We start from the raw sequence: 19,467 nt of genomic DNA, 5'->3' as shown, positions 1-19,467 counted from the left end.
AACTAGGTAAAGGTATGCATAGATGTACCCTCTATTGGAATGCTCAAAAACATAGCTGGAGATAGTGCACCAAAGCGGTGTCGAAATGAGGGGAACCGACAGGGAAAAAAAAAGCACGAGATGTCACACTCGATTTAAGTATTCCGACCACTCCACAGGGAATTATTCTGCTCTTTTTCGCACATTTCAATTGACCTTTCGAAAGCACGAGCTTGAAATCCATGGTTGAGTGTCGATGAGCAGTTCACGTCCATAGCCCGGCCATCATTATTATCGTCATGAGGCCCAATCTACCTGTAGTAGGCGAAGTCCCTTTACCAAAACTGTATTTGGCCAAGCTAATAATCCGCCAGAGGGAAAGAATAAGAAAATAACAAAACGCTTCGAACTAGTGGGGGGTCCCCGTAACTGACTTTATCTGTCTTTACTCCCTCTGGATTTCTTAGTGTTACCTTTGCCTACCCCAGCCCATTGCATTTTTCATTTCACCTACTTACAATCCTTCAGTGGTTAAAACATTCAACTGTGGAATTTTTCAACCTGCCACATTCCTCCCTCTATTCTTTTCTTTTCTTGTTTACTCTCGGGAGCTCTGGTTAACCCCCTTACGTTCAATACCACATATATACCTGCAGGTCAGCTTAAGCCCCACAACAAACAGGACGAACGATGCGTCCCACGACCCTCATGATAGGTTCGCTAATAACGACCTCCCAGGCCGCACCATTATTTAGTGCAATAACAGATCTCTTCGAAAAGCCTACAGACCTATTAATCTCGGTATCTAACGACGATCCCTTACCAATTTTTCAGACCCAGGCGAAACATCCATGCTCAGAGCCGAACTAGCAACCACAGAATGTGTGCCATATAGCCGAGGGCCAGGGCCCTATTCATACGAACAAGTATTACCAGAATTTTGTGATGGGATTTCAGAATCAGACGGTGTTTCCCCTACCCTATGGGATTCGGTGGGACGATGGAATTGGCGGGTCCGGACCCGATCAAGTGGGAATGGCAGTGGTGCATCATGAAGCAAATGCGAGGGTGCGTATTCGTTCGAATGCCCTAACTCACTCTAGGCGCAAATATCGGAGTGGGGTCGAAAGCTAATTTATTGTGTGAGGAGTGGAACAGGTATTCATTAAGTCAACAACTGGTTCTGAAACGGCAAAACGTTACAACTTACCTCAAGGAGACCCAGCATTGATAAAATTTTCCGCGAAAGAGTTTACCCCACCGCCGAGATTCATCGCAAGTCGTCCCACAGATCAGTTCTGTTTGAACGTGACTTTATCGGGTGGTGGTGGGAGTCTGAGAATGCCCGTATGCCAGGGTATGGCGTTCGCAACGGCGATCTATACAAAACTTACTCCGAGAATATTCATCCGCTCTCCTCCTGGATACGTGATCACCCAAGCTGCCGGGAGTGACGGTAGGTTCCTGAAGATTAGAACACAGTTGAAATATAGAAATATCGTTCTTTTTATATCTTCTCTGACGAAAAAAAGGACTACCGGAGATGACGCACAATTTGGGGTTATAGGCGACACGGTAGAGATCTCGCTGAAGGATAAATACGAAGGAGCCATTATCCAGGGTGCTAAAGTTTCAGAAGGGTCAAAGACTATAAAAGAGGACGAAGAAGTGTACGGTAGGGCGGCGGGCTGGTACCCTGGATCAGCAGCGCTATCGTCTCTAAAGTTGAATAATGAGAAAACGGGGTCATACACTATTAGTTACCACCGAGAGAATCTCCTCAGGGAGGGAATATTTGGCCAGCCATTGGTCTATGGACTGCCGCACCATATCGCAGCATTATCTGGAGATTCCATGGAGGGAATGACAGGACTAATGTTGGACAGCAAGGTGAATGGACCAATGACCGCCGTCTCCAGCGCTGATCTAGAAATGACCGAATATGGGCTTCCAAGCAAGATTATCTTTGGGTTAGGTTTGGAAAAATATATAGCACAGGCAGACAAGGACGTCATCAAAGAGGCTATCAAGGAAGAGATAGCAGAGGGCCTAACAGCATTGAATGCCGAATATACTTCAAGGGGAAAAGACTCGCCCGATCAGCATATATCTGCCTCTCAGCCTGGGACGCTGTAAGAGATGAAGACCTGACAAGAGGATGCCTAGACAAGGTCAAAACTGCTTTCGACCCCTTTACCAAAAACGCCGTGAATCCTAAACTCTTCTACGACTCTGTGTTTGGAGGGATAGTCTCGGACGCCTACCATACACAAGCGGGCACGCAAGTCGAAAAAATCAATGCCGATTTCGGAAACATGTTTCACAATGACCACCACTTCCACTGCTCTTATTTCATCCAAGCAGGCGCACTAATCGCCTGGTTAGACACACAGGTCGACATCAATGCCGGGATCGACAACAAAGATAGTTGGGCAGCAAAAAACAAGGACTGCATAAACACCTTCATCAGTGAGACGGCCAATCCATCCCCAGAGGACACCAAATACATCCCCTTCCGCAACTTTGATTGGTTCCATAGGCACAGTTAGGCCGCAGGCCTATATGAATTCGGCGACGGCAGAAACGAAGAATCCAGTTCGGAAGACTACAACTACGCCTACGGGATGCGACTCTGGGGCGCTGCTATCAACGGCAAGGCCATTGAAGGCCGTGGTCTCCTGATGCTCGGGGTTATGCGGAAGAGCGTGAACATGTACATGCTGACCGGCAGTCAACTCTCAGTGCACCCGGAGGAAGTGAAAGGAAACTTGGTTTGCGGGATTCTCTGGGAGAATAGAGTTGATTATGCTACGTGGTTTAGCCCTGCTATCGAAGCAATTCACGGGATTCACATGATCCCCGCCACGCCGATCAGTGAGTACATTAGGGATCCGGAGTTCTCAAGGGCAGAGTTTCAGGCCATGTACCGGGGGAGGTTGGATGAGATGCCGGTTAACCCCTGGAAGAGCATTTGGGCAATGAATGTGGCGACTTTTGATCCAGGGGTTGCATGGGAGTTCTTTAGCACCAAGGAGTTTGATAAGAAGTTGTTGGATGATGGGTTGAGCCAATCTTGGGCATTGGCTTTTACGGCTGGTATGTTTCTCTTCCCCCCCCCTCCATCTATGGTTCGGGTGAGAAGCTGTGCTGATAAAAACAGGTATGAAAGTCATTGTAGGCAAAAGAGGCGCCCCGAGAAAGCGGAATGCGATGCCCGAGCCCATGCTTTCCAAATTTACAAGACTATCTTGGTAATCACCGCAGCATCCTATCATCTCTTAAATTGCATATTAAGGAATCTAGGGAAATGGAGTTTTTGCGCTTTTTTTTTTTACCTTCCACAGCTTATATCCCACATATATACCCACCCATGACAAGTGAGGCTTTCATGATTCGGGACAGCTTTTATTTATCTTTTATTCACCGTACATCGAGTTTCCTCTCAAGTGGGTGGCCAGGGTGGACCCATATATGTCACGATTAGATAGCACATTGCTTTTACCGTCCCTACTTAGCTAGCTATTAAGTTTGCTTCAGGCACTAGCGGTGATGAAATATCACACTGTGCTGACATATCAAAACAATGTCCTGATACCAGCAGAAGATCTAGTCAAACATTAGTTTTGGCACAGTAATAGATATATCATGACAAGCGATAGTATTAGGAGACAGGTATAATAGTTACCAGTGACCGGCTTCGAGCGCTAAATTTGTACGGTACTAAACAGGCACCCGACCCCCATTCCGTGTCTACCAACATGATAAACGAGCCAATCACCTCACTTTTTTAAACCTCAAAATCCGGTACATATCGCTTGGACCAAACCTTATACGGCTCCTGCGCCCTCTAATTCGTTCCCCTTGTGTCAATTTCCAGTGTCAGAGAAGACAATACCAAGGGTGCGAGCATGCAGCGGGTATACTGATTCCAATATGCTACTAAAAGACGGATTTTCAGACAGACGATATACACATTACAGGTTCGTTATGCTCTTCTCCGAGGAAGTGCGAATAAGGGAGAGGCATGAGCTTTGAGGTGTGTCGAATGGATCACAACCCACCCAGGGAGATCGAGCGAACCGAGTGATGGTACAAGTACCTGTAGAGCTCCACCCTCGCCATCAAGTTGAAGTTTGCTTCAACGTCGGTGACCCACTCCTTTGCTTTCATTCATCGGGGTGCATTGTTTGCAGCAGTGTTTCCCTTATCATGCACTACACCAGATACTTCAAACTTCACACATAGGGGTGAGAGACTCGATGCTCTTTGGTGCCGATGGAGGGCCGGTATGATTAACTCGTATTTGAGTCTCGATTCACTGGGTCATTGAAAGCAATACGGTCAGTTTACACCAAGCTGTCTCCAAGTAATTTGCTCTGGTCCACCCTATTAACGTTCCCATAGATTAATCCTAGATAAAATGAGCTGCATAACATCCTCCGTCAACTACAAAAATCTTCAAGAATAGCGTTAACCTATATTACCCCCAGAAGAAAATTCGACCCGCTCTCCCCTTTGAAAAAAAAAAAAAAAAGCCAATCATAAAGTGACGCTCGCTAAACATGAAAAAGAAACCCCATGACAACTCCAACACACCAAAGATGCCCCAAGATACCCTAATAGACCCCCTTATTCGAACCCATTTCATACACGGGCTGTGGTGTATGCATCCCCCCCTGATGATACCCCCCTTGTTGTCGGTGGGACGGTTGCGTGGGTGGAGGTGGGTAATATACCGCCGTTGGCAACTCGGGTATCTGCATGTAGGGAGAAGCGATCCCATGCACCTTAGCGCTGAGGGATTGTGGGCGCGAAGGCAGTTGATGGAGCTCCTGTTGCGGTACATGTCCCGGGGGAGGGTATGAAGCGGGTGTGCTCTGGAGTTCGTAGCGATTGTATGGGCTTGCGGGAACGTTCATCGCGGGCGGCTTTCTTTTTTGATAGCAGCAGCGGTAGATGAGGAATGCACCTACTATTAGGAGGGCTGCGCCGCTAGCGGCAATGGCTATTATGACGCTAATTTTCAGCTTTGGTCGAGAGGATGAATCCGAGTCTGACGTTCCGGATGGAGAGGATGATCCTGTAGAGGAAACGTCTTTCGAGGATTTTACTAAAAGGACCGAGGAGTTTGTGATGGGTGGGTGGCTTGTTCTGTCCCAAGGTGTGACCTCAGATCCATAGAGTGGGTCAAGTCCTTGATAGCCTTCACTCATAGAAAACCACTTCTCGGCGTAGTCTACCCAAAGATGAACTACAGCTAGGAAAGGTCGCCCCAGAATTATGGGGCTACCGTCCGGTAGCTCCCGTATTTGCAACATGTTGAATTCATCGCTGGTCCAATCAGAGTATGGAACGTACTTTACGCCCATGTATTCCTTAAAGTTAAGGGTTATCGGAACGCCATCATTGTTCTCGAACTTGAAGTCCAGGACTGCGCTTCCTGCATTTGATTGCGCTTCCGTACACTTCCCGCAGTCGAGTATCTGGTAAACCTTGTAGGTGTCATTCCAGATTACACCCGAGACGCTAACAAGCGCTGCCAGAGCCGACTTTGGTAGCCAGAGGTATGGAGTTGTAGAGTCTATTATCGCAAGTGTTGGCCCGGCGATGAGGGAGTTATCGGTGTCACCGCCGATTGTCCAGCGATAGACAAGGTCTTCGAGTAACACTTCCATCCGGTATCCGACATCTTGGGATGAGGGGAGAGGACTGGTGGTGGAGTTGTCGTCTTTATCCTTAGCATCTCCTTTTATCATTGTCCTGACCAGCGGATATTGCTGAGTCGTGTTCAAGTCCAGCGCAGCACTGTTGTAGCCCCCGAAGATAAGAATATACCGAAGCCCATCCGCTGACTCTAGATCTATGACAGAATCATTGGAGTATGCTGCATACCCATGATATAAATGGAACGAAGGACTTGGTGTGAATCCGCCCGAGTATAATGACAACGCCATTTGCTGCAACGACAAAATCCCGTTCGGAAAATATTCCTTATCCGCTTCCTTCACCACACCAACACTCTGGGAGTCCATTTTGAAAATCCCCGTATTCGACTTCAAAGTGATGCTCTCGGTGATGGTGCTTCCGACACCCTCCTGGGAAAGGATTGTTCCATTGACACTCAACTTTTCCGACAATGTCTTATTGTATACTCCCGCCAGCAATTCGTCCCCCACCTTTGTTCCCGTGCCGACATCCCCGCTCCAAGTCCCACCGACGGCAGCGGTGCACGCTGTCACGTTGGAATCCTGGGCGCACAACGAAGCGCCCGGGATCCAAGTCCTGCTCAACGTTGTAGACAAAGAAAGGTTGAACTGTGTGCTCCCTACCGTCACTGGAACACCGAACCACGCACCGAAGCTATGTTGGCCGTAACGTAGTGCAAATGGCATCACCACGGGCTTCGCCCGCAATTGAGCACTCACACTCACACTGCCGGCGAAGAGCAAAAAAAAGCTAATCCACATGATAAAGAACGTTTTTTTTTTTAAAGAGTGACGATTAAAGAGCGAATGAGAAGGATAAAAGAATGTACAGGTAACACCGCACCCCGTCTTCGAGACAAGAAGCCGATGGTGAAAATGAAGGTGAAAGGATTGATAGGGAGAGAATGGTACAGTAGATGGAAGGAACACTAGTTCGCATAGAAAAAAGGGGGGTTTTTCTATAAAAAAATTAAATCCCACCCTTTTCTTCCCACTACCGTACTAGTACATTATTGTCCCATTTTAATCTATTGGTTGGTGTGACGGGCACTCTTGACTCAGGCCTATCAAACTCACTTCTCTCAAGGGAGGGTGTCAAGGTTTAATACAGGATTCGCTGGAGAGAGTGAACAAAGTTGTCTCAGCACTGTCGTACAGTTTTCCCTTCTAGCTAGACTACCCCTTTTATGTAGCACAAACAACGGACCCTGCAACACCTGCTGGGACGGGGTCCCATCCTGCTTTTGGAAAGCTGTCGTGGGGCAAGCTCTAAGAACACAGCAAGTTACTGGCACCGGTATGTGATGGGCACTGGTCGAAATAATAGCGCTAGGGATAACGAGTCGAGCGATGGGAAGCACGCTCCAGTCCTTGGGCTTTTCTCTTTTTGTTTTCATTTTCTTCTTTCTTGACCGTGTGATGTTTCCCATCACCAATCAGGAACGATTACCGGTACCATACTACAGTACGATCTTGAAATCCACCACCCCCACTAGCCCTGCAATCTCCGGGTTCAGAGGATTAGCCTCCTATCACGGGTACAAAATAAGCCCACTGGATGCGTTGGATCTAGTTGGCCGATACAGCGTTCGCAATTCCGTTAACCTGCCAAACTATTCCTTTTAGAGTCTGACAGGCTGAGTTTCCGCTAATCTGATGGGGGTACCGGTACTGGACCCCAAAAGCGTTTTTTGAGGCGCCACAGTTGGCGGGGTGGCAAGTTCAACAGACGAGTTGGTTGGTGGGAGGGGTAAATGGGGGGAATTGCCCCGTTACAATCTGATCCACTTTACAAGTTTCGCTTATTGTTTTTGCTTTCCATTACCCTTAGAGGATAGTGAGGAATGGGAAAACTACACTCCGAGCCACCGTTCCTGCTTACTGCAGAGGATACTGATATCCACTCTAGCACAGCAAGTGCTTGCAGTAAACAAAAAGGAAAAAAACAAGAGCAGACTCCCCGAGCGGAGCTTCCCCCTTGAGTTTGCATAAAGCAGCTAAAGTCCCTGATAGCTCTTCGTCCAGGGGCACATGGGAGCAAAAAGAAACATCAATCCAAGCCCGATTGGGAAACGCCAAGGCAGGTCACGGAGGGTCACGGAGGGTCACTCGGATCACAAGTTCTCAACTGGCAGGTACAGCAGGAGACTTGATAAACCACTACGGTATTCATCTGTGAAAAGCTTCCAGTGTCGCCTTTGTGCATTTCACCCAACAGATATAGAGAGGACCTATGCCGGGTGTCAAAGGGCAAACGAGGCGAAGGGGGTGTGATTGGTTCGCAGGCAACTTCTGCCACTTATAGAGCAGTGTATCTTAGAGCCACCACCGCAGGAGGAGCACAGGGCTCACCCGACCTTTTCCCACACTCGGAGAAGAGCCAAGTTTGGCACTTTCCTGGTTGCGCTTACAAAAATTTATCTGGTATCATAGAAACCGAAATCGTCTCACTTTCAAACTTCCACAACAATATACGTCAACCACCAGCACAATATAGCCCCACCTCCAAGGGAGGAAAGAAACATCACGGGGTTGTTCTTTCTGCGGTACGCCGCCGGGAGATATGAACAATGATAGGACTGAATTTCACAGGAATGTTATTACTGAGATGAAGGTTACCGCCAATGTTGCAATTGATTTCTGCGCTTGTACAGTAGAAGCCCTGCAAGAGTCCGATGTCTTTGTAGCTTCGCATGTAGTGGACAGGGGCTGGGGCTATGTAATCGGGGTGCTTAACGTCGTCGACTTTTGTGGGTTTTAGGCGCCCATGTGTGAGTAACCGGGCTTGGTGAGGGCAGGGGTGGATGCGCAGTGCGTTTTTATGGGGGGGTTGGCTAGGCAGTGAAGGAGGAGTTGTGGGGGATACCGGTGGGGGGGTTCATTTGGAAATGGAAGAGGAGGGAGCCGGAGTTGATACTGGTGTCCTCCGAGTGAAGATACCTCGTTCCATGGTTGCGGGATATGATAGCTCTCTCACCTCCAAAAGCGAATTCTCCAATTAAGGGGCACAATTATTACCACACATAGCAACGATCAATTCTTCCACCCGGGCCGCAAATAACTAAAATTTCATCACCCTTCCCCAGGAACATTTATGTATGGTACTGTACGTTGCCAGCGTACCAGATGTGCTAATTGTGCACCGATCCAAAATCCTGGAAAAGGCTTTCTTTTGTCCTGGCGTGGAGGGGAGTAGTGCTAAGGTTTAAAGGCTGTATTCGGCATAGTAGCACAAAAATCAAAGTTTTTGATATAGTAGAGTGCTTGATATAAGTTGGAAGGCTTTCTAGCTGGGCTAGGTTTGAAGGGAAGGGAGGCAGGGAAGGGAAACTGGGAAGGAAGAGGGGAGGATAAGATTTTTTAACAAAATTAATTCCTCTCCACTAGGTAGCTAGGTAGGTAGACAACTCTTTTAATCTATTAAACCGTTTGAAATGGGAAAAAACTTATATTCTATTCTGCTCTTATTGCCGGGGTATCATCCCCCTGCACACCATCCTCCAAAACAGGAACGAAGGACTGAAGTGGGGACTAGAAACGAACAATAACCCAACTAAAAGGAAGCAGCGCTGTGCCCGCCGTCACAACGGGCAACAGAGTAAGAAGGGTGGTTCGCACATCATAGCTAGGTTTATCTGAATGCGACATCTATGGACTGGATGGAAGTGTAGACCTCTCCGGCTACCGAGACGTCCTCTTACCAGACAACCGGATGGTAGGCGGTTTCGGCAACTGAGACAGTTTTAATGACGGGGGCGGTCTCCACCACGTAGTATGGAGCTTCTACAGCGCTATTGATATTGATGTTGGTATTCTGTGGATATCACTTATTAGTATTGTGCAAAGGCACACGGGGGGGCAAAGACACAAATTACGTAGTTCAAGTTAGTGTTTCTTCTGATGGTGCAGTGGCTTCTGCAGTTGTCACAACGCTCCCAACGTCGCCGCGGCCGTGGCTTCCTCAGCCCCCGAATCCACTCCTCCTCAGTCCCCACACGCCCCACAGCCTCCGGATCCACCCCACCCGACTGGGATAAAACCGGCATAACCGCTACCTCTTCTTTCTCCACCGAGTGGGTTGAGGTCCTCATTTAAGTTTGCATTGTGGTTGAGGTTCCTGTGGATCTTGCTATCATTATTGTCCAAAGTACCACCATCATCACCGTACCCACAACCATCAAGACATCTCTCGTGCATATGCCTCTTCTCAAAGAAGTTAGTGTCTTCGAAAGCGATATTGTGGTTGGCGTTGAAATCGGTGTTGTCGCTGTTGCCGGACCCAGACTCACCGCCGGAACTGCCGCCGCCGCCGCAGCAGCCAGCACTGCCGAAAAGGCCAGGGCCACCTCCGGAGAATCTACTGCCGGTAAGGCCAGCCGACAAGTTACGAAATTTAAGATTGAATGGTTCCGAAACATCCCCTAACGAGAGAAAAAAAGGTGCTGCTCTATCCTCACGTCAACAAGGGTTTGCGTGTAGCTATCGTGGAGAGAACCATCACTCAAGTTCTTCTTCCTACCGGTTATAGGAGGCATGAAAGAGGTGGCGATAGAAGGGTCGAGGGAAACCAGGCACAGGATGCGGTGCGGTGCTAGTAAAAATTGCGTCGGGTATGGAATGTCCAATACGGTACCGTACTATCTTACTAACCTTCGGAAGATAGTGCCGGGATCGATGCAACTCTCACTCGATGCCCTTGCAGGTGAAAAAGAAGCCTTTCTGCCAAGTTCAGGGATCGGAGGCAGTTTCCGATGCATGTCTTATACCGGTGTTGGGAAAACCATACCGGTACTATGATACTCCGTATACCAGAGTTCTGGGGATAATCATCTTGCTTAGTAATACAAGTTGACGGTTGTTTTGTTTAGGTTAGATACCAGTTGAACTGCGTTCTTGGCAATATTAACTTGCATTTTGGCAATTTAACAGCTAACAACTGGATGGGACAATTGGGTTTGAGTATCATACACCTAACTTTAAACCCCTATGGATCACTTAGAAGTTAATACTTTTTAAAAAAACTTTCTATTAGCTGACTCTCCTGCTTCTTCTCTGTCGAATGATATAGAGAAACGAAACTAAGGCTGTTGTGGAACCTTGGCAGTCTGAAGTTGGGGGGTTTCTCGGGACCGAAGTGCTCCGGTTAAAGAATTCCCCCACCATACCTGTACAGTACTGTACAGTATCGGTACTGAAAAACGAAATCGCGGGTCCCCAATCTATTTCACACAAAAGGGTTACTTATTACCACAAAAGCAACACCTTACTTCCAGAGTACCCCAATATGTAGGGGTTCAACTCTTTCTTATCACAAAGAAGTATGCAAAGGTAAAGGTAATATGCACTCAGGTGGATCAAGTATAGCTTGTAAGTGGAATATAGAGTAGAAAATAATAAACACAATTCTCGAAATCCAAGTCATAGTGATGCCGGGATGTTGCTTGTTCAACCAATCGCCGATAATGTTCCCAAGGTGTTTCCCACAGCCTCTTATATATACCTTTAAGGTGTGTGGAAAAATGCAGTCCTGTGAAAACTTTTCCTCCACGATACTTTACACAACAGTCACACTCTCACCAACCCTGACTACTTTCAGGAACTCTAACTAAAAGCAATAGTATACTAAGAATAAAAATCATCGCGCAAGTTTTCCCTCCACAGTACCGGTATTTTTATTCCCCTCGGGATAATTTATTAGCTCGCTCAAGGTGCTGGGCTCGAGTGCTGGTGAATTTATCGTAAATTAGCGTGGAATCGTATCCACAGGTAAACCTAACTAGGAGCTAAGATACGCGTAACGATCCACAAAGTACGCAGCCACAAACCAAACTTCAAGGCGGAAGACATTCTAACGATACTGCTACCGTACCCACAAATTACCGTGCAAGATAGGTAGCATCACGGTACGGGCATAGACCCCTACATATCAGTATTCTGCCCATTTTAGGGTTGAAGCTTCGGAGTAGCTTTCCAGCATACCGTCGTTTACCCTTTCAAGAGGGGTTTAACTCCTTTACTATAGATTCCTATCAAACCTCGTCTACGGTAATCCACTGTCAGTACCCGTGTTGTGCCCTCTGTCGGGTTATGGGAGAAAGAGCCAAATCACACCAAATCGCACCAGCTTTGGGGGCACTATTATTCCGTGGAATCCCCCAAAATGGATTTTAAAATAATCTGAAGTATAATATAATAATGTGATTTTTAACAATTTTTTCCCTAGGTCTGGATCAGGTGGTAGGCATTTGGTTGGTATCTTTAGTCTAATGCCAGTTACAACGCATCTTCTGTGTGCAGTACAGTACAAAGGCAGGTATGATACAGCACAGTACTGTACATCGTACTCTTGGCCCTCAAAGAAAACATTCGACACCAGTCTGCAGTGAGTGGACAGAGTACTGTACAGTGCCGGTAATCCGAATTTACTTGGGTAAAAATTTTTTTCATTTCCCGTTAATTTTATAATTATCATTTACCCTCACCATCGCCCGTTGAGTTCCGTTCTGGAAACCCCAACCTGTGGGGTTGTCCGCTCGCCACGAGTGCTTGTGTGAACCAACGCTATCGGTAGTCTCGGCTGTTGAATTTTTCTAGATCCCCACTCTGCCCACTTGAAATACTCGAGTAACCATACTCCCCCGCCAGGCTGAAACTTCGCCCCGTGCGATCGCGGAACACCATAATACCGGTACGCGCATGCTGTACTGTATACCATACACTCGCTACAAGCTACCACAGTCGAATCTTAGCACTGTGCCGGTGGTGATCCTGGCCCACTGCACAAGCTGATCGGTTGGGGCTGCGCTGTGCTGTACGGCACTTGTCGGTATTAGGGCGCTCCGCAAATGTATAACAGGGCATCCTTTTAAATAGCTAGGCTGCCCCCCCCCGGGCCCTTATGATATGTCGGTGGGCAATTTGAAAGCAATGTATACTCTCAAAGATGTGGCTGTTCATGAGAATCCCGGGGATTGCTGGATACTGATCAAAGGCAGGGTTTACGATGTAACCGAATTCTTACCACAGCACCCTGGTGGGGCAGAAAGTACGAGTACTTCTTTATCCACCCTTCTCCTCTATATAGCCTTACTAACCGGTAGCAGTAATTCTTTCCTATGCTGGAGCCGATGCTACGGGTGCTTATGAAAGTGTTCACACGTCCTCCCTCCTCGAGACCCCGCCACCAGGGTTCAGGCTCCTCGGTCCCCTATCCCCCTCGGAATTACCACCAGTCTCGCGGAATCCCGGATTGGATGTCGAACTGCACGCGAAGCCCCCTCTCGATACAATCATCAATACTTTTGATTTTGAGGCTGTAGCAGAGCGTACGGTCACCCCTAAAACATGGGCTTTTTACTCCTCCGCTGCTACGGATCTACTTTCAATGAAACTGAACAGGAGGGCTTTTGATCGGGTTTTGTTCAGGCCGAGGCTTATGCGCAACGTCAAGTCCGTAGATACTAGGACGAAAATTCTAGGTTTCAGCACTGGCGTCCCATTCTTTATAGCGCCGACGGCGATGCAGGGAATGATTAACCCGGATGGAGAAAAGGCTGTAGCGATGGGGGCGGGGGAGGAAAAGGTCATACATATAGTAAGAACTTGATATCAGTCACGCTTTGTACCACACTGCAAGCCATATCGGTTGCTGACCGGCATACTACATAGATATCAACCAACTCCTCACATCCAATTTCGGACATTGTTTCTTCTGGAAAGGGTCCCGAGCAACAAACCCACTTTCTACAGCTATACGTCAACACCGATCGTCAGAAAACTGCTCAGCTCCTTGCTAACGCAAAATCCTGCGGTCTCAAAGCTGTCTTTGTAACTGTTGATGCCCACATTTCCGGGAAGCGCGAGGCAGATGAGCGTCTGAAGGTCGACGTCCCAGTAAGGTCCGCTGTCAGCGGTGCTATATCGCATAATGACAAGAAAGGGGGAGGTATGGGGCGTTTGATGGGGTTATATATTGACCGGACCCTTAATTGGGAGGATATCCCTTGGATAAAAAGCGTAGCCGGGGGTCTTCCCATCGTTTTGAAGGGTATTCAGACAGCTGCGGATGCAAGACTAGCCGCTGAATATGGGGTCCAGGGAATCGTCTTGTCAAATCACGGTGGGAGGAACTTGGACACGTATGCATCCACGTACCATGACGACCGGCGATAATATCTAATTTATCAGATCACCACCCGCCCTGTATACGCTTCTCGAGATCCACAAGGTTTGTCCAGAAATCTTCAATTCTCTGGAGGTATACATAGACGGGGGAATTCGAAGGGGGACGGACATATTTAAGGCACTATGTCTTGGTGCTACGGCGGTAGGGGTCGGCAGACCCTACTTGTATGCTCTCAATTACGGGGCAGAAGGCGTCGCACATCTAACCCAGAGTAAGTATTGATCCCCAGCCTGTTAGGGTAAAGCTAACCCAAGCGGGGAATAGTCCTCAAAGACGAACTCGAAACAACAATGAGGATGTGTGGCGTTACGGACCTATCAGGAGTCCATCCAGGACTGGTAAACACAAGGGAAATTGACGCATTGGTTGAGGATGGGATCGAGCATTCATATGTGAAGTGGAGGCCAAAGAGTAAAATATAAGTTACGGTGGGACAATTTTATATAGAATAGCTAGGCGCTCATGTCATTGGAATATTTGCTCGGTGTACTGGTACTAAGGAACCATATCCATCAAACCCCGTGGTGGGAAAGCCCTATCTACCGCATTCATCTTGGGCGGGAGAACCGAAACGCCCGAAAATTAAGAGTATCATACCAAGCTGGCGCCAAAAATGATGAGTAGGGTTTTCCACTGGAACAGCCATACCCACAACCTTCCAACCACTGATCTAGTGAAGCAATCCATACCAGGGCCCCATCTATATGTCAAACAATCCCCCGGGTTTTACTTTCCGATCCTCCGGAACTCTGTATCCATCTAAACTGGCCGAGGAATCGCTAAGAGAGCCGTGGTCGGCATTGTACAGTACTCGTACCGTACATTGGTGTTGGCGCTTTCTGATGAGTTTGCATGGGAAATGGCAAGGCTTGGCACTGTTTTCAGCCTCAACTCTAGCTACAGTGTTGCGTGCCAAAGTGACCAACAATCCTTTAATAATCCATGAAAACTTGGGGAGATACTTGAGAAAGAATTTTAGCTTTATGTACAGTTAATTTTTCTATTTTTTCGCAGCTTCGAAATGTATTGGACTGAAATAATGAGGCATAATGGTTTGAGTTGTTGTATGCCATTTTGTTCACCATTTTTGTCACCAGCCCCGTATGGTACTCCAGAGAGCTTGTGCACTAAGATTGGTCCCCTGGGGCTTACAGTACTCGTACTCGTACTCGTACCGGTATTGAGGTTGAGTTAGTGTACCGGTATCTGCTAAGATCCGATCAGTGAAAGAATCAAACTCAATGGGCAAGCTCTATTACGGTAGCCACCCGCACTTCCCATTCCCTTTCTTAGATAGTAGGAGCATTAGGTCAAGAGGCCGGCATTACACTGAACTACGGTACCGGTAGGTCAGTCGCTGCTCGAGTAGGTGACACGGATATCCTGGGCCGAGCGTCGAAAGTGGGTCGAACTTCCGTGGGAACTCCCACCACCACCCTTGTTAGCGCCGGTGTCTCCCGTTATGAAATCATCAGAGGGCTCGGCGAATAAGACTGGGTGTTTTTATATAAAGCGCATCCCCTTGCGACAAGGGGCCCATGAGGGCCAAATGGGCACCAGCCGTCTTTCTTTTTGTTGTCTCTTATCGTCGATTTCCATTCCTCATGGTCCTCGTTCATCAATGTTTTCATCAAGACGATAGGGAAATGGCCTTGCTCTTATTCTTACACCCCTTCAATACCATGCCTTGGAGGACGGCCTCTTGAACTCAGTATTTTAGGTAGAGCTTCCCCTATGTATGGCGCCGAAAACTATAGGGGGGAAGTGTGTAACCCCCTTGCCCATGGAACGGCTTGCGTGCAGGTATCGAATCTATCGTGGTCCCAGATCCCAAGATGGTCCAGTTATAGGGTTTTTGCATTCTGACTTAGGTGGGATTTACCAAATAGTCTTGCCAGAGGTTGTCGCCCGCATCGGGGGCCCGGGAAAACGACGGCAAAAGTCGGGCCTCCCAAACTCGATCCCTTCACGAGGTCACACAGTGGCCAATCCCCGGGTATCCTGAAATCGCTCTTGTTGAGATGATGCTCAAGGAGTAAAGCGGCGGAATCATACCCTTATGAAGGCATCAGAGTGTGGTTGAGGTTGGCAATTAGGATCCTCAATTCCTGGTCCGATTTCATGGTTTTCACACCTCGACCGGGTGGGATCGGGAACCGGGTTACCGAGCTTTGTCGGCGGTTCATACTGACATCATCTAAGTCTCTGGGCAAGTCCTCTGTTGGCTGGCCAAAAAAATCGAAGCCGGGGTTACGCACTTTCCCTCCAAGGCTTCACACCATACCCTCCCTGAGCGTAATCTTAAAAAAGCAGGGGAGGTGTTAGCGGCTAGCGTGTGGCTGGTGCTACATTCTCACGGTCCAGCCACTGCCTGCACCAGCCTCGCACTATACCCAATATTGGACTTGCTTCAAGCTTTCACTGTCGTACATCCGCAAGAACTGGAATATTGAACCTTGCGCAGAGGCGTCTCGAGTTCCCTCTCAAGATAAAGGGGGGAATCGTCCCGGAGGAAACTGACTTCGGGACGAATAAGAACACAACAGGCTTTACTAGGAGAGGCAGCTTCAATGTTCCAGTGTGGGGTTCAATGATTGTCACGTCCCGCTATTCCGGATCTCGATAATCCAGATACCTATCTAGCCAGTCTAAACCTCTATAAGTCCCAACTTTCTTTGCACCAAAGCCTGACATGTTGTCCTGGATCCCCCGCTGTACCGGATAGATTCTCTGAATTTTCGCCGTCCGGGGTAGTGGGGTGCGGCCGCATCCTAGCTCTTACGGTAATCACTGGGTACGCCAATCCCACGATGTCTACGGGCCGTTGTGGGACTGAAAGTCTCCCTCAAACCCTCAGAGCGTCTGCTTACAGCTGTGAGAGATCCCTGAATTCCACTTTGGCAGAGCGGTCCCGGGTCGCCCATGAAAACTAGGGAAAAGTTGCAACCTTTCCGAGGTAGTCGGCCACCCTCGGAACGCTTCACCATGGCAACTGAACGGTCCCAACAAATACCACGAAAACGAAGTGAGAAGCCCCCAACAAATGGGGCCCGTGGCCGGAACCTGCCTGCCCAGAGGGAGGAGCTTATGTAACATCTCTTCACGTAATCAAACCCCAACAACGTCGTACGTACGTCCTCCCTCCATCGATTGTTTGTGACCTCAACTCTTGTGATCACTGTTTTTTCAAAGCCTTGAATTTGCCCTCGCATCATCAGACTCTCTATAACAACTACTTTCTCGAGATTAGTAGAAAATCGTTATGTCTATCCCCGAATCTCCCCCATCGATGGGGCAAATGGTTCATACTCTCTCCAAGTTTTCCTTCCTGCCCGGGAGCGATTACGCCTCCCCGATGACGTCTGGCACCTACCGCTCCCCGGGGTCCCGCAATCGTTTGGAAAGCCTCGACTTGCTGTCGATACTCCTGGTGACCGAGAGTAGCGATGATGTAGCCGCAATCTCAATATATAGAACAGCGGCGGACCGCATCGAGTTGTGGTACTCGAAGGACCGGCCTTGCACGGAGATCGAGAAGGCCAATATCACGAAATTTATCCAATCCGCCGCACGGACTGCTCACTTATCAAAACCGGCAAGGGAAGACCTCCTCCGCATTGCCCTGAGAATGTGCAAACGCAAGGTCTTCGCATGCATCTACGAGGCCCGCCATCTCATGGTACGCTTTTCCCGGGACGGCAGTTACGGGATCATTCCGAGAGCCTCCCAGGCTGATCATGATCTCCGGGATGCGGCAACGATAAAATTGCGTCGTATCCTTGGGGAAAATGACTTCCCGTCCGGGAGGTCTCTAGAGGCCTTTCTGACCCTGTTGTTTCAAGCGATCATCCTGGCGATCCGGCCAGGTGTCCCGTTCGACATAGCAGCGAACGTGGAGTTTTATTTCGAAGCAGTTATTAGGTGTCATGCCCTGCTTCAGGTGCCTGTAATTGATACGGTGATTGAGGGCACTTTGCTTGGGAGGCTGATGGAGATTGCGGATTATTATACCGCTGTGGCTATCGCCCATCGGGAAATTCAGAAACTCAGTCCAGGTGGGAAGGCATATCTTATTCGTAGTATCAGAGAGGTATGGATTACTAAATACCCACTCCTCCTGCTCTTTATCTAACATCTCACTTTTCTAATACAAATATTAATATAGATACCCCCATCATCCCCCACCACCTACTTGACCCCCCCAGACCCACTCACCTGCCTAAACCACTGGGCCCGCTACCGCGGCCTAACCCTTTCCTCCTCCTCCTCCCCTTCTTCTCTCCCTGCTTTCCCGGGCAAAACCCAAATACGCGAATGTACCCACCCCGAAGCCACCCTAATCACCAAAATCATTTCCGCACACAAATCCTCCCCTACCGTGTTACGTGACATCGGTTCTAGCAGAATATCCTGCTGGATCTGTCAGGAATTCTCGGCTGCGGCGTGCGACCTGTACCCGGGTATTTGTATCAGGTTGTCGAGGGAAATGCTCGCAACTGCGGGCTCTTGGAAGTTTCCGGTTGATACACCGGCTTGCCTTGTGCTTGCCTTGACTAGGAGGGTCGAGAGGGCTATGGGGATGGTGTTTGAAGGGGTTGATAGTCTGGGTGGGATAGGGCGGGGGGTCAAGAGGAAGATTGGGGAAATGGAAGGGTAGGGTGGATTGGTGGGTGGGGCAGTTTTGGGGGGCTGTTTTAATGGGTTAATTTTTGTTCGATGTTTTTCCTTTCTTTTTTTTGGTTATGGTTTGCATGATACTAGGAGTAGGGTGGATTAGCAGGTGGGTGGTTTTTTGGGGTTTTATCGATTACTTCTTGCTCGATGTTTTTTTTTTTTTTCTGGTTACGGTTTGTATGGTTCGTGCAATCCAAAACGTACACCGGGAATTAGCATTCTTAAATGATCGTGCCCCTCCGCCGAGTGAAAATATTACTACCCCCACTACTGGGTTATTATTGGGAATACTAAAGAGAATATCGCAGTGCCTTTTTTTTTTTTTTTTGAAGCGGTTGCAGGTCTTGGTAATGGGATGTGGTCGTTTTGACGAGCTTTGGCCTGGCACATGTTTTGGATTGCATGAACTATACTAGAGGGTGCGCATAAGTAAGGCGAGCCTATGGAGGTATCGGGTTGGGGAGTGGTGGTAAGAGCAGGAAAAGGGGAAGCGAGGAAGTGGTGGGAAGTTATGAGAAACGGGTAGAAAAGGAGTGAGAAGTTGTAGGAGAGGGGAGAGAAGGGGAGTGGTTGGTAAGTATAAACGGTGAAAGTGGGGAGAAGGGAAGAATAGGGATTGCAAGAGGAGTATATGACGGTGGGGGGGGGTTAATGAGTTGGGGGATAAATGGAGGTATGGGATCGATGGTGGGTGGGAGGGGGGATGACAGGGGCATGGGATGTATTGAAGGGGGTTGAACGGGGGTATAAAGGAGCGAAGAGAAGATTGATAGTAGATGTAGATGATGTGGGGATATTACAGAGGTTAAGGGAGGATATATGTCTTCATGGAGAGATGGAGTAAGGGGTGAGGAGAGTGGGAAGAAGGCTGCTAAGTATGGGTTGGGAGATTCAATAAAGTTGGTTTGCTTTCGCAGGCGTTTG

At 48.4% G+C, this 19,467-nt stretch overlaps 3 protein-coding genes; all 3 read left to right on the top strand.

The window, feature by feature from the left end:
- Positions 1-9,584: 9,584 nt before the first annotated feature.
- On the top strand, positions 9,585-11,020 carry GSTUM_00007294001 (uncharacterized protein; the record flags this gene model as incomplete). XM_002839312.2 has 2 exons in its annotated part: positions 9,585-10,294; positions 10,344-11,020. The coding sequence occupies one exon, from the start codon at positions 9,585-9,587 to the stop codon at positions 9,777-9,779; it is 195 nt and encodes a 64-aa protein (XP_002839358.1). The 3' UTR covers positions 9,780-10,294; positions 10,344-11,020.
- Positions 11,021-12,339: 1,319 nt separating this feature from the next.
- On the top strand, positions 12,340-14,407 carry GSTUM_00007293001 (uncharacterized protein). XM_002839311.2 has 5 exons: positions 12,340-12,729; positions 12,788-13,278; positions 13,353-13,822; positions 13,872-14,080; positions 14,134-14,407. The coding sequence occupies exons 1-5, from the start codon at positions 12,612-12,614 to the stop codon at positions 14,289-14,291; spliced, it is 1,446 nt and encodes a 481-aa protein (XP_002839357.1). The 5' UTR covers positions 12,340-12,611; the 3' UTR covers positions 14,292-14,407.
- A 1,036-nt stretch (positions 14,408-15,443) lies between these two features.
- GSTUM_00007292001 (uncharacterized protein) lies at positions 15,444-18,838 on the top strand. XM_002839310.2 has 4 exons: positions 15,444-15,672; positions 15,759-16,999; positions 17,120-17,959; positions 18,035-18,838. Exons 3-4 carry the CDS (start codon positions 17,225-17,227, stop codon positions 18,524-18,526), a joined length of 1,227 nt encoding a protein of 408 aa, XP_002839356.1. The 5' UTR covers positions 15,444-15,672; positions 15,759-16,999; positions 17,120-17,224; the 3' UTR covers positions 18,527-18,838.
- Positions 18,839-19,467: the final 629 nt, after the last annotated feature.

This window comes from Tuber melanosporum (assembly GCF_000151645.1).
Source record: "Tuber melanosporum whole genome shotgun sequence assembly, scaffold_34, strain Mel28".
In the NCBI taxonomy this organism is placed as follows: Eukaryota; Fungi; Ascomycota; class Pezizomycetes; order Pezizales; family Tuberaceae; genus Tuber; species Tuber melanosporum.
The sequence above is the reverse complement of the archived record's forward strand: the minus strand, read 5'-3'. Positions and strand labels throughout refer to the sequence as shown.